Source organism: Saimiri boliviensis, chromosome 6 (genome assembly GCF_048565385.1).
Source record: "Saimiri boliviensis isolate mSaiBol1 chromosome 6, mSaiBol1.pri, whole genome shotgun sequence".
Classification (NCBI taxonomy): Eukaryota; Metazoa; Chordata; class Mammalia; order Primates; family Cebidae; genus Saimiri; species Saimiri boliviensis.
The window spans coordinates 8,951,525-8,967,005 of record NC_133454.1 but is presented as its reverse complement, the minus strand read 5'-3'; the positions used below and the strand labels follow the sequence as shown (position 1 = coordinate 8,967,005).

At 34.4% G+C, this 15,481-nt stretch overlaps 1 protein-coding gene across 10 annotated transcripts in view; it reads right to left on the bottom strand.

Moving 5' to 3' along the window:
* The window catches only part of SLC36A4 (solute carrier family 36 member 4), a 186,646-nt gene that overhangs the window by 66,442 nt on the left and 104,723 nt on the right, over nucleotides 1–15,481 (bottom strand). For all 10 annotated transcript variants that reach the window (XR_012517979.1, XR_012517978.1, XM_074400341.1 and 7 more), the window contains 2 exons: nucleotides 13,693–13,862; nucleotides 4,998–5,167 (listed from right to left, as the gene is read on the bottom strand). Coding sequence is in view for 8 of the 10 variants with exons in the window: in XM_074400341.1 (XP_074256442.1) it covers nucleotides 4,998–5,167; nucleotides 13,693–13,862 (340 nt within the window). In the remaining 2 variants the exon portion in view is untranslated. The remainder of the gene's footprint in view (nucleotides 1–4,997; nucleotides 5,168–13,692; nucleotides 13,863–15,481) is intronic.

The window sequence follows — 15,481 nt, the reverse complement described above, 5'->3', positions numbered from 1 at the left end:
CAATGGTGGTTATATCACCACAGTTCCTCTTTGGGGACCCAATTATACCATGTGTTGAAAATACATATGTGTGTATACATATATATAGTCCTATTAGTAATTTCCACCATGTTTCTCTTATAACCAGAAGTTATTATTTATCATTCTGTATTCAAATTGTTCTAAAAGCTAAAGCTTTAAAAACTGCTTTGAAATTATAGACTGAACTTTACACCTATAGGGCTAAAGTGGCATAACCCTTTATAAATGAAATAACTGACTCTCAAGAAGTAGAAATAACTAGCTCTAAAGAATTCTAAAGTGGAAATACTTTATAAAGTAGATTCTTCATCTAAACATAATTAAAACCTCTCAAAATTCATTGAACATAATCACTTGTGGAGACATGCTTCACCTAGTTATAGTTAGTAGCATAAAAGTAAGGCCAGACACATGGGCAAAGACTTCATGACTAAAACACCAACAGCAATGGCAACAAAAGCCAAAATAGGCAAATGGGATCTATTTAAACTAAAGAGCTTCTGCACAGCAAAAGAAACTATCATCAGAGTGAACAGACAAACTACAGGATAGGAAAAAATTTTTGCTATCTATCCACCGACAAAGGGCTAACTAATATCCAGAATATACAAAGAACTTAAACAAATGGACAAGAAAAAAAAACCCCATCAAAAAGTGAACGAAGGATATGAACAGACACTTCGCAAAAAGAGGCATTTATGCATCCAACAAACATATGGAAAAAAAAGGCTCATCATCACTGGTCATTAGAGAAATGCAAATCAAAACCACAATGAGATACCATCTCATGCCAGTTAGAATGGTAATTATTAAGAAGTCAAGAGACAACAGATGCTGGAGAGGATGTGGAGAAATAGGAACACTTTTACACTGTTGGTGAGAGTGTAAATTAATTCAACCATTGTGGAAGACAGTGTGGCAATTCCTCAAGGATCTAGAACTAGAAATACCATTTGGCCCAGCAATCCCATTACTGGGTATATACCCAAAAGATTATAAATCATTCTATTATAGAGACACATGCACAAGTATGTTTATTGTAGCACTGTTCACAACAGCAAAAACTTGGAACCAACCCAAATGCCCATCAGTGATAGACTGGATTAAAAAAATGTGGCACATATACACCATGGAATACTATGCAGCCATAAAAAGGATGATTTCATGTTCTTTGCAGGGACGTGGATGAAGGTAGAAACCATCATTCTCAGCAAACTAACACAAGAACAGAAAACCAAACACAGCATGCTCTCACTCATAAGCGGAAGTTGAACAATGAGAACACATGGACACAGGGAGGGGAACATCACACACCAGGGCCTGTTGGGGTGGGGTGCTAGGGGAAGGACAGCATTAGGAGAAATACCTAATGTAGATGATGGGTTCATAGGTGCAGCAAATCACCATAGCACGTGTATACTTATGTAACAAACCTGCATGTTCTGCACATGTACCCCAGAACTTAAGGTATATATAAAAAAATAAAAAGGTAAGGCCAAACAAATATGACTAGAATCTTGCCACCTTCTGAAGAGGCTTTCAATTTGGAATCCATTTTTCCTTGTTTATCTATAATACAAGCTGTCACTAGTAAATCAAGTAAAATATTGTTTGAAAACGATGTGGGGAATACTATAGCATTTTAGAATTTATAGACAAAATTTCCACCTAGAAAATACTTTGAAATCATGAAGTCTAATTCCCATCTAAAATCTGTTTAAAGTCAGATTTTAAACATTACATAACCAAAAAATATTTGCAAGTAAAAATCGCTTGAAATATGCCATTGGCAATGTTATTAGTAAACAAAGAAGACAAGTATATATGCTTTTAGCCAAAACCAACATATATTACTAAAAACTCAAAGGAGAATTTAAGAGAAGGGTAGTTTTATTCATTACAAATACTATGTCATTTACAGACAGCTATTATGAATAGATCTATTAAGTAGTAATCAGACTTATTCAGTATTTACCAATAGTATAACTAGCAAGAAAAAGAATGTATCCTTAGTGCATAAAGTTCCCTCTGATATTAAAATAAAAGCCTATTTAAGTCCATTATTTGCATCTGAAGGGTAAATGTAGATATATCAGAGCACAAAACAAAGCACTTGATATTACAGCACCAAAACCAAAAAATGTAGAAAATAACTTAGCACATCAATTTTAGTTATACAAATAGTTACTGGTGCTATCCACATACCTACTGACTCTAAGACATGATATCAGGATACACAAAGGTACTTTATAAATCTGCAAATGCAACTAACTTAAATGAAGGATTTTAGTGGGTTTTCTCTACAAACTACTAAAGATTTACGGATTTTGATACTTACATAGTCATAGTCTACTATATATTATAAAAATAAGGACAGTTTAAAAATTGCAAACAGTAGAACAATCAAGTTAGAGAATAACAGAAGTAAATAGTACTTAGTATATTTTGTTGATTCAATTCATACACAGAATTGAAACACTGGTTTCAGTGTTTACTATAACACATTTAAAAATTTAATGGCTCATAGTATAGGTTTGCTTTTAAAATAAAAGGTATTTATGTCCATGATGACCTTTAGCTAGGGTTTCTACCCTCCCTCCTCCCTCACTTGTGAGGTGCCTGTGCCTATATACCAGGTAAGTACCTAAAGGGAACCTGCAGGAGGAGTCTGAATCATTTCTGAAGTTTTTGATGTTCACTAAGAAGATATTTTGAGAACATAATTCAAATGCTAAATGGATACTTGGATACAACCAACATAATCCAAGCTGATAAGTCCACTTCTTTATAGACCAATCCAACAAACACGGATTCAGTACCTGGAAAGGATTATGTAATACTGAAAGACATTCGGTTTTCAATGCAAATCAGGCTGAGCCTCCATTCTCATTGCTAGTGCCACAAAGCCTATTCTACAAACTTGACAAGGTCTCATCAACTGTCTACACACATTTATCAGCAAAGAGCATGCCCCCAAATCTTTTCAAGTGCTTTGGAAAACAGACTTAAAAGCAGTTTTGCTATGAATAGCAGCTGACTTTTACTTTAATTGGAAGATTATGTGCCAAAGACACAAATGAAGTTCAGTGTCCAGTGACGTGTCCCAATATAGCAGAGGGAAATATTACATAGTTTTTGTTCTCTTTGTCCAAGGCGTGTATGGTTGAGTAGCTTTAATTACCTTTTTTTGTTTTTTTGGGTTTTTTTGGAGACAGAGTCTCACTCTGTCACCAGCTGCCAGCCTGGAGTGCAGTGGCGTGACCTCGGCTCACTGCAACCTCCACCTCCCAGGTTCAAGCAATTCTCCTGCCTCAGCCTCCCAAGTAGCTGGGACTACAGGCATGCGCCACCATGCCCAGCTAATTTTTTTTGTATTTTTAGATCAAGGCCATGTTGGCCAAGATGGTCTTGATCTCTTGACCTCGTGATCCGCCCGCCTCAGCCTCCCAAAGTGCTGGGATTACAGGCGTAGGCCACCGCACCCGGCCAATGACTTTTAACTAAAAGAAAGCAGCAGCCCAGAAAAGGCTGCAGTTCTCTGTGCTATGAACTAAGCCCCTGACTTCTGGGAACAAACCCATGGTAGCAGATGTGGTATGGTCTGTGCCTCAGCAGATTCACAACTTCAATATAACGATGCCAGCCAATGTGCAGAAGTGGGTGAAGTTATTAAAAAAATCTGAACCCCTTTTAACACTGCCCTCAAGCTCCTTTACTTGAATTTCCATTACCAACTTTAAAAGAGGATATACTTTCAGAATGGAATTGTCTTATACCTATTGATAAAAACTTTTACTGAAATTAGTCTTTTTATTTGGTCATTAGCAAAATATCAATAAAAGATATACTTTAAAAGTTCAAAATGTTTTAAAATATTTTTTCCTTTTTTTTTTTTTTTGTTAGTTATCAGAATATGGGCTTATTGACTTCATTCTTTAATGTGATTTCTCTTATTAGTGATATAATTCACTAATTTAAGTAATTACTTTGAAAAACACAGTTTATCTACTTTTCCAGCTTTGCATTTCTCTTTTCAAACAAAATGTATAAACCTAATTCTTTAAATCTAGGCATAAGCTTCATGCCAGGCTGCTCAATGCAATTTACTAAGTTGCCCTGAATTTCCAACCCTATCATTCTAAATCATGCAAGATGGTTATAAATATCTTACACAAGAAATTTCCAAAGCTGCTTGTTTCCCAGAACACAAGTAATCTGGTCCCTAGTATCATTTTAGGTAATCCCAGTTTAGTTTGGTGGTGCAATCATCTGTATATTTGTAGTTATAATAATAGTGACAATAATGATCATAATTTCCAGCTATTAATACTTTGTTAATATTATTTCTAACCCCACCAAAATGCCATAAGGAAGTTTTATGTTCATTTCATAGTTGAGGAAAGAGGGGATCAACAATGGCATGTAACTTGCCTAAAGACAACAGCGAGCAAGTGGTAGGCTTGAGTTCGAATCCCCAGATCTGTGTGACTCCAAAACTTACACTCTTTCCACTATACGAAACTCAACCTCCCTTTCCATGAGTCTCCATCATGAATTCCAAATAGTAAGAAAATAAGACACTAAAAGTATAAAAAACCAATACAATTAAAATTAAACACTTTCTTGTAGGTAGTTATGGAGAAGTAAACTGTGGAAATATACAAAAACAGGAATTAAAAACCTAAGGAAAACTAAAACCTAAATAAAATGTGTATCAGCAATGGAAGGGGTCCCATGTACATGTTATTTTAATCGCCAGTAATGTAATTTTCAAAACAACTTCATTAGTTATTTTAAGTGTGATAGGATCAGATTTGTGTTTTTAGTAGAAAAATAGAATTTTAACGTGAAAAGTAACACAGCTGGATGCTTAAAATTGTTTCAAAAATATTGAAAAATACATCTTATATAGCTTTCATTTTAAGAAATTCAACAATAAAAGAATTATTATGATATAAATACATGATGATACTTACAAGTAACAATAACCAAGAAGGATCTTATCCCAAATTCACAGATTTGTTTCCATTTAGTATGAAATTTGGATGTGATCCCAGGGATAATGATCTCTGCTGGAACATAGAACTGAATTGAATATGTCACAAAAATGCCAAAGGAATACAGAATTTTCACTGATTGATATAACCTGTTGAAAAAAATTTTCAAAATTTAGTCATTTTTAATGTGAATTTAGCTTTCCTCCTTTATTTTTAATATTAAGAAATCCAGAATACCAAATTAGAACCTTACTACAATGCTTGTTTATAAAAGGGCAAACCGACCTCTAACCAAATTTCTACATGATACAAGGACAATTCATTTTGACAAGACTGGAAAGCTTGAACATGCATGCCAGGGTTTGGGGTATATTAGTAAAAAGATTTCATTAAGCCAATATTTTAAAGATTAGACTCAGCCCCCTGAAGAGATAATGTTTTCTCAACTTGCTTTTTAAAAATTGAGACTATTATATGTCTTTAATCCTGAGTCATATCCTCAGTGATCTTTATATAGAAGAAAAACTCATTTTAAACTCTAAAGTACAGTTCTTGGTTGAAAATCTTCAGAGTTTATGTCGTTAGTTGCAGAAATGTCATCTATCTTAAGTCTAAAAGCAGGTATCTAAATAGTTTCAACTTGCAAAGTTCTCTAAATTATACATATAATATGTTAAAATTACATTAAATAAGGGAAATAGAGTTGCTGGGTAAGGTTGTTTTCTTTTGTACAAATTAACTTATTTCTTTGATATACAGTGCTTCAAAACAGCACACCAATTTTCAGTTTTATAAATATCTTTAGATTTCTACATTATGTATAACTTCCTGTCAAAACTTTGCATGCACATCTTCATAAAGACTTCGGTAATCTTCTTATGCCTGGCAAAAGAAGACTTTTTAAATGTTGATAATGAGATAAAGACATGAAAAAAAACCCATAAAACTGTAGGACCTAGAGGAAGGAACATTACAGAATCCACTCTTTTGGGTAGCAGAACAATAAAATGAATGTGCTGTACTTTAAAAAATTTTTAATATTTTTTAAGATTCAAAAGAAAAGCCCAAATCATCTTGCATTTTTTAAGTAACAAAGCAGAGAGAACACTGTGGATTCAGAGTCCTGCAGCATCAGGGCAGTGACTAACACATATGTCCTCTATCAGCAGAAATATCTTCCCACAGTCTTCCCAGAGTTCCACTTACCCACCTAAAACTCCTATGCACAGGGAAGAGTGTTTTCTTTCTTATAAAAAAATGCAATCATTTTAAAACGATTATATTCTTCTTTTGGTAAATAAAAACCTTGATATTAATGAGTCTTTCATTTTATTTTCGATGTCTTAAGACTTAAAGTAGTAAAGATTTTAAAATTTAAGTTCAGGGATACATGTGCAAGTTATATAGGTAAATTTGTATCATGGGGGCTTGTTGTACAGATTAGTTCATCACCCAGGTATTAAGCCTAGTACCCACTGGTTATTTTTCCTGATCTGCTCCCTCCTTACACCCTTCACCCTCAATAGGCTCCAGTATGTGTTGTTACTCTCCATGTGTTCATGTCTTCTCATCATATAGCTCCCACTTACAAATAAGAGTACGTGGTATTTGGTTTTCTGTTCCTATGTTAGTTTGCTAAGTATAATGACCTTCAACTCCAACCATGTTCCTACAAAGAACATAAGCTCATTCTTTTTTATGGCTGAATAGTCTTCTATAATGTATACCACATATTCTTTATCCAGTCTATCATTGATAGGCATTTGGGTTGATTACATGTCTTTGCTATTGTGAATAGTGCTGCAGTGAACACAGGCATGTGTGTGTCTTTATAATAGAATGATTTATATTTCTCTGGGTATAAACCCAGTAATGGGACTGCTGGATCAAATGGTATTTGTTTTAAGGTCTTTGAGGAATCCCACCAACAGTTTATAAGTGTTGTTCCTTTTTCTCCATAACCTCACTAGTGTGTTTTTGACTTTTAGTGATAGCCATTCTGACTGGTGTGAGAAGGTATCTCGTTGTGGTTCTGATTTGCATTTCTCTAATGATCAATGATGTTGAGCTTTTTCTTTCATATGATGTTGAGCTTTTTCTTTCATATGACTTTTTCTTTCATATGACTGCTTTTTCTTTCATATGACACTTTGAGAAGTGTCTGTTCATACCCTTTGCCCACTTTATTATTTATTTATTGGAGACAGAGTCTCACTTTGTTGACCAGGCTGGAGTGCAAAAGCACAATCTTGGCTCACTGCAATCTCCACCTCTTGGGTTCAAGTGATTCTCCTGCCTCAGCCTCCCAAGTAGCTGGGATTACAGGCACCCACCACCATGCCAGGCTAATTTTTGTATTTTTAGTAGATATGGGGTTTCACCATATTGGCCAGGCTGGTCTTGAACTCCTGACCTTGTGATCCGCCCGCCTTGGCCTCCCAAAGCCTTTGCCCACTTTTTAATGAGATTTTTTTCTTATAAATTTCTTAAAGTTCCTTTAGATGCTGGATATGAGATCTTTGGTGGATGCATAATTTGCAAAAATTTTCTTCCGTTCTGTAGGTTGTCTGTTCACTCTGTTGATAAGTTTTCTTTGCTGTGCAGAAGCTCTTTAGTTTAATTAGATCCCATTTGTCAATTTCTGCTTTTGTTGCAATTGCTTTTGGTATCTTCATCATAAAATCTTTGCCCATTTCTATGTCCAGAATGGTATTGGCTAGGTTGTCTTCCAGGGTTTTTATGGTCTGGCATTTTACATTTAAGCCTTTACTTCATCTTAAGTTAATTTTTTGTATATAGTGTAAGGAAGGGGTCCAGTTTCAGTCTTCTGCATATGGCTAGCCAGTTATCCTAGCACCATTTATTGAATAGGGAATCCTTTCCCCATTGCTTTTGTCAGGTTTTTTGAAGACCAGATAGTTGCAGGTAGCCTTACTTCTGGGCTCTCTATTCTGTTCCATTGGTCTATGTGTCCGCTTTTATGCCAGTACCATACTGTTTTGGTTACTGCAGCCCTGTAGTATAGTTTTAAGTTGGGTCGTGTGATGCCTCCAGCTTTGTTCTTTTTGCTGAGGATTGCTTTGGCCATTCAGGCTAATTTTTGGTTCCACATAAATTTTAAAATAGTTTGTTTCTAGTTCTGTGAAGAATGTCAATGGCAGTTTAATAGGAATAGCATGGCTGGGCATGGTGGCTCATGCCTGTAATCCCAGCATGTTGGGAGGTGGGGGCGGGTGGATCATAAGGTCAGGAGTTCGAGACCAGCCTGGCCAATGTGGTAAAACCCCATCTCTACTAAAAATAAAAATATTAGCTGGGCATGGTAGCATGTGCCTGTAGTCCCAGCTGCTTGGGAGGCTGTGGCAGGAGAAGTGCTTGAACCCGGTAGGCGGAGGTTGCAGTGAGCCACGATTGCACCACTGTATACTCCAGCCTGGGTGACAGAGCAAGACTCCATCTCAAAAAAAAAAAAAAAAAAAAGGAATAGCACTGAATCTATAAATTGTTTTGGGCACCGTGGCCATTTTTATGATATTGATTCTTCCTACCCATGAGCATAGAATGTTTTTCCATTTGTTTGTGTCACCTCTGATTTCTTTGAGCAGTGTTTTATACTTCTTGTTTTAGAGATCTTTTCCCCTTCCTGGTTAGCTGTATCTCTAGGTACTTTATTCTTTATATGGCAATTGTGAATTGTGGCAACACAATATCATTCACAATTGGCACATAAAAGATTTGGCTCTCGGCTTGATTGATATTGGTGTATAGAAATATTGATTTTTTTGCACATTGATTTTGCAGCTTGAGACTTTGCTGAAGTTGCATTATCAGCTTAAGAAGCTTTTGGGCTTACTATGGGGTTTTCTAGATAGAGGATCATGCCATCTGCAAACGGATAGTTTGACTTTCTCTCTTCCTATTTGGATGCCCTTTGTTTCTTTCTTTTGCCTGATTGCTCTGGCCAGGACTTCGAATACTCTGTTGAATAGGAGTGGTGAGAGTAGTAAGGATTATAAACAGTTCTCTAAACTATGGCAAGAAGAGATTCAATCAGTATCCCACTATAATATATTTATCATACAATAGTAAGATGAAATTTGAAAGCTGAGTAAAAACAGCTTTGAAAATACATAGCACAATTAGAAAAGAAGGAATTCCTTAGAACTAACTACATTTAAAACTTAATTTTAAAAATTAGCTAAGGATATGTTTCTCAGCTTGAGACTTAAAGGCTACACATAAATGGTCAAGTTACTGAATATATACAACATAACTGAAAGAAACGTGTTTCCTACACTCTGATATGCAACTATGGATAATTAAACAAATATTCTTGTTAGTTTATCATTAGTTTAACAGAAGGACACTGCTTTTCCTAATTATCTTTTCACTTACATGTTTTTAATATGTGGGTAATAAAAGATTTAATATTTTTAAAAATAAAAATGCACCATTTTGCATGTAAATACTTTTTTACTGACATAAAGTTACATCGGCTAAGAATCATAGCATTAATTATATACAAACATTATTATTTGGCGTGACACAGATTTAAAATGATAAATAAAATGGTATGCATGTTTTAGAAGTTGGTATATCTACTAATCAACCAAAGAAGAGTTATAGAGAAATAAAAGAGCACCTTTAAAAAGTGCCACACTTTAGTATGAATTCACTCCTACACCTCTTCTGTTTCAAGAACTCACTTATTTCTATGTTTGGCATCTATATTTTCAATCACTCTAAACTATTTTTTTCTACTTAACTTTTGTATAGATATTATCACAACTTTTTCTTCATTTTGGTTTTAAGCAGCATCTATTGTAAGGCTTCTTTCATACTACATTTTAGAAATGAAGAAAGTTGAAAGGAAAAATCTACCCAGTAAATCTTCTTTCTAAAGAATAACAAACTTTCTTAAAGTCAGAGGGATTTGTTTTGAGGGTATATAAAAACATCAAACAACTATAAACAACATTTAGTATACATTAAAAGGTTTTCTAAAACTCCTTGCTCACAATGCTCCTGAGAGTTAGAGACTATGTTTTATTCTTCTCTGTATATCCCTTCAATGCACTTGGTATTAATAGGTGATTGATACTTATTATTATCAAAATAGATATGGATAGGTAATTCTTAGAAACTACAACCATTCAACATGGCAAATATTAATAGCACCTCAAAGAATAAATGGATTTATGCTTGGAAACAAAATCTATTATAATGATAGTAAAGAATTTAATACCTTAGTAAAAAACAGAAATGTATTTTTAATAATTATTTTTCAGCCAATATATTAAATCAGATTATAGGGAGAACACAACTTAATGTTCCAGTGAAAATATTAGTTTTGAAAACAGAATATCAAAATTTATAATGTTTTTATTCTTTTCCCACATTGGCTAATAAATCAACCATCAGGTATGAGTATCTTAAAATTTTAAAACTCAACTTGGGACTGTTTCTGCTTCTCAAGAATGAATACAGAAGCTACCCTTGGAAATAACCTGGTAAGTCACTTTCTCTCTTGGACTTTTCATGATGCTGAGGTTGAGAATATTGAGGACAACAGTTCAGAAAGATTAAGGGTAGTAATAACAAATTGGAGCTTCTTTCATCCATACTTGCTTTATCCTATGGCCTCTTTTTAATTCAATCTTTCCTTGTAGAAATAACCCTAATAAACTCTGAGACGTTATCAATTTGTACCAAAAGCCGTTTATCGTTTTTCATAGCTAGTAGCCATTAGTTCTCTTGGACACTCTTTTTTCTTTTTTTCAGACAGATTCTCATTCCATCACCAGGCTGGAGTGCAGTGGCGTGATCTCAGCTCACTGCAACCTCCGCCACCTGGGTTAAAGTGATTCTCCTGCCGCAGCCTTCCAAGTAGCTGGGACTACAAGCACACACCACCATGCCCTGCTTTTTTTTTTTTTTTTTTTGGATTTTTTAGTAGAGATGGGGTTTCACCATGTTGGCCATGATGGTGTCAATCTCTTGACCTCATGATCCGCCCACCTCAGCCTCCCAAAATGTCTAGGACATTCTTATAACATCATTGGCTTTCAGAGTCCACCAACAGAGTACGCTGCACAATCTCTAACTTCTGCAGCCTCTCGTGTGAAGCACAGGAAAGAAGTGAGAGACTCATACATAGTATATTAACAAAGAAATATTAGACATAATCCCATAATTATTCTAGTCCAAACTTCTCACTCTGCAGAATGTCATGACTATAAAAAGGGACAAGTAACTCTTCTCTTGTATCCCTCAGCTGTGAATATTATTTTAACTCTCCCACAACTGCAGAGTCCACACAGAAATAGGCCATAGGCTGCATAAGGCATATCTCCACAGTGCAAAGGCACTAACCAACACAAGTTCTGTAAAGGGTAATATTTATCTTGACTTGCTTTCCTTTTTTTTCCAGATTTTTGTTGTTAATTAGGATACTTTTCCTAGGCTTTCCTCTAATGAAAAGTGGTGTCTAGCTAGACTTCCTTAAATAGAAACTATATGAGAGTCTCTACTAGTTCCATCCTAATTGGAAAGTCACAGCAATTAGGAATAATGTGAGATGTAGAAAAGGGCTATGGGAAAAGGGAAGTATTAATTGAAACTACTTCAATTCTCTCTCATCCTTTCCCATTATTTCTGCATCACATTCTTATGTGTCAGGGAATATGAACCTTTAATGTGTGCACATTTCCACTTCAGATCCTTCCCCCATAAAATATTTCTTACATGCTTTTGTAAATAAGAACAAGAAAGAATTCTGACATTATTTCCATGTACATTTATATTTGACATTAACTGTCAAATTTATTTCTAAAATGATCATTTTTAAGACTTAGTCAAAGTATTATTATTATTAATATTATTGAGTCAAAATCTCTCTCTGTTTCCCAGGCTGTAGTTTAGTGGTACCATAACAGCTCACTGTATCTTCAACCTCCAGGGCTCAAGTGATCCTCCCACCTCAGCCTCCCAAATATCTGTGACTATAGGCTCGGGCCACCACACTTGGCTAACTTTTAAATTTTGTATAGATTTGGAGGTTTGCTACGTGTCCAGGCTAGTCTCAAACTTCTGGCCTCAAGCAATCTTCCCAACCTTTTCCTCCCAAAGCATTGGGATTCCAGACATAAGCCACTATGCCAGGCTCTAAATACTATTCTAAATGAGGAAAAAATATCATTCTCATTCTATTTTCTAAATATTGTATAGTATTTGAAAAGACGAACTATACTACCATATTTTTAGCCTTTATTTTCTTATTCTAAGCTGTTTAAAATTCTAGTTCATTAAGCTGCTAGTTTCATATTACCAAAAAGAAACCAAAAATCATATTTGAAGGGAACAAAATTATATAAAATAACTATTAACAGTTAATAAAATAAATGCTAAGTGACCATATATCTTATTTATAATTATGACTCCACCTTGAAATATATTTATAACATTTGAAACATGTTTCCATTTTGAAATACATTTATGTTAGCTAAAGTAAAATTCTAATAAAAAATACAGACACACCACATGTGTGCCCCTTGTGCAATCTGAAAACTATCCTAGGTACATCTGCTCTGTCATAAATGGCTTCCTACAAACATTTGACCTAGCAACATTTTTGACTCCAATAAATGCCCAGGATTCAAATGACTATTAAATGACAGACAAATTCTCACCAGGAAGCCAGTAAGAAGAGATAATTTCTGCTATTGTCACTTTTCACTAATATGGTAAGCCATTTAAGGTTTCACAGATATTTGTATCCAAGTAGCTAAGGTAGTAGTGTGACAATAATGCAATCAGCAATTCCACATTTATTCTTTGTATATATGAAAACCAAGGAGTTACCTTCCATTTTGTAAATAAGAAAATAAGTCTGCATGTAATTACTGCCACTATCTTTGAAAATTTTCCAAAGACAAACCTCTGGAAAAAGGAAAAATCATATATATATATGATGTTTAATTTAGCAGGATATGGTTCCAATATTAAAGAGAACATTAAGATGATGCACCACTTTGTTTTATTATTTATAATGTGTCTCAAATGTGTTCTGAAAGGACTTGGAAAATATATACTATGAAGCTGACCAAAACAGCAAGGACCATAAATAATGTAATCTATTATTTTATTAGGAACCCTAGGTGTTTGAGTTTTTGCCAATAAGAACAGGTATTAATTTTTTTATTAAAATGCGTCCATATTAAAATAATCCCTGTTCCACTCTTATACTTGACATGGATTTGGAACAACCTTCAACTTTAAATCTTTTTAAAAAAAAATCCCGAAACACTCCTAAATTCATATTTGATCTCCTCCCAAGATTATGAAAAAATTCCAGATGGCACAAATAAGTCACAGTAAATTTTTTTTTTTTTTTTTTTGAGATGGAGTTTTGCGCTTGTCACTCAGGCTGGGGTGCAATGGCATGATCTTGGCTCACTGCAACCTCCACCACCTGGGTTCAAGCGATTCTCCTGCCTCAGCCTCCTGAGTAGCTGGGATTACAGGTGCCTGCCACTGCCTCCCAAAATGCTGGGATTACAGCAAATCACAGCAAAAATTGTAAATGTCTAAACCATAAATCTAAGAACCCACCTTTATCATCAAACAATGGTTACAGAATATATAAATTAGTATTGAGAAATTCAGATACACCTACCATACATCTTGGGGAAGATTTAAAGTTATGCTGCCCTTGATTTCATCACGGAAACACATATATCCTAAAGTAGCTAATGTTACATACAAAGTTGTAACAATCCCCATGCCAATATTCAGTGCTTGAGGGAAACGTTTTGATTCTTTCATTTGGTTTTCCAGTGGAAGGACCTAAGGAAAGAATACAGTATTTTTAAAGGGAATACAAGTATTTAAAAATAACAGTGTCTCTTATACATATAAATTGGTTGTTTATAGCCTATATGCAAATTTTTTTCCTTTAAAACACATATAATTGTTGAAGTATATTTTCATTGCTATATATGTATATATGTATGTATATATGTATCTATATATGTATGTATATATATACATATATAGCAATGAAAATATACTTCAACAATTATATGTTTTTATATATATGCATATATATGCATATATACGTATGTATATACAAATACATAACTACCTATTTTTAAATTCTTAAAAACATTTAAACTCAGCTCTTGGCAGGCAAATCTGTCAGATTTTTTAATAACCTTTATATTCTGGAGTAATTTTAGATTTACAGAAAAGTTACAAAGATAACACAGAGATCTCCTATATACCCCTGACCCAGTTTCTCCTACTGTTAACTTTTTATATTACCATAGTACATTTGTGACAACTAAAATCCAACATTGGTACATCACTATTAACTAAACTAAAAATTTCCTTAGGATTTTATTAGTTTTTTCCATTAATATCCTTTTTCTGCCCCAGAGTTCCATCCAGGATACCCACAGTACATTTTGTCACCAAGCCTCCTGTCTGTGATAGTTTCTCAATCTTTGCTTGTTGTTCATTATCCTGCCAGTTTTAAAATTAAGGAGTACTGGTCTGATATTTTACATAATGCCTCTCTATTTAGGTTTGTCTGAGGTTTCTCTCAAGACCGTACTAGTATTATAGTTTTAGAGAAGGATAACATAGAGGTGAAGTGCCTGTCTCATCACACGCTATTAACATGATTTATCACTGGTGAAGTTAATTTAAGTTAATTTTCATCAGTTGGTTAAGGTAGTGTTTGCTACCGGGGTATCCCTGCTTGTAGCCCCTCTCAGGAGACAGAACTAGGAAGTATATCCATGTATACCAACCCATGTATACATATGTATCTGTAACTGGTTTTATATCTACCCACCTGTATCTACTGTCTGTTAATTTCAGTAAAACTAACAAATAATTTTTATTTTATTCAAAAAAGAACCTTTAAAGAAATAAGAAAAGGATGATTGAAAAATCAAGTTTTTAAGGCAAATATTCTGAGATTTTAGCCATAAAATTTGGCCATATAGTGAAAGACCACAGTAATAATAATAACAGCAAGTATTTACTGGAGTGTTTATGATATTTCATAAATCATAGTATGAATCATAGTATGATTCTAAAAGCTTTGCATGCAGCATCTTATGCAATCCTCATAATAACTCTATGAGATGATAAATCTAATATTTCTCCACTTTTTACATAAGTCAGTCAGTTCCATATGGAAACATTAATTGCTAAGAGCAGCAAGAGGGCAGAGAACAGTTGGATGCTCTGGAGATAACCCAGATAGGAAAAATGGGCAGTGGCCAAGAATGGTATCAGTGCAGCTGGAATGGGAGAAGGAGAAAGAAAGAAACATTTCCTGAGGCCTTCTCTGTGTCACGCAGCATTATAGGTACTTTATGTATAGTCTCCTTTAAGGAATGGATTTGAGAAATATAAAAGAAGAATCAATATTAATTATCAATTGAAATAGGGAA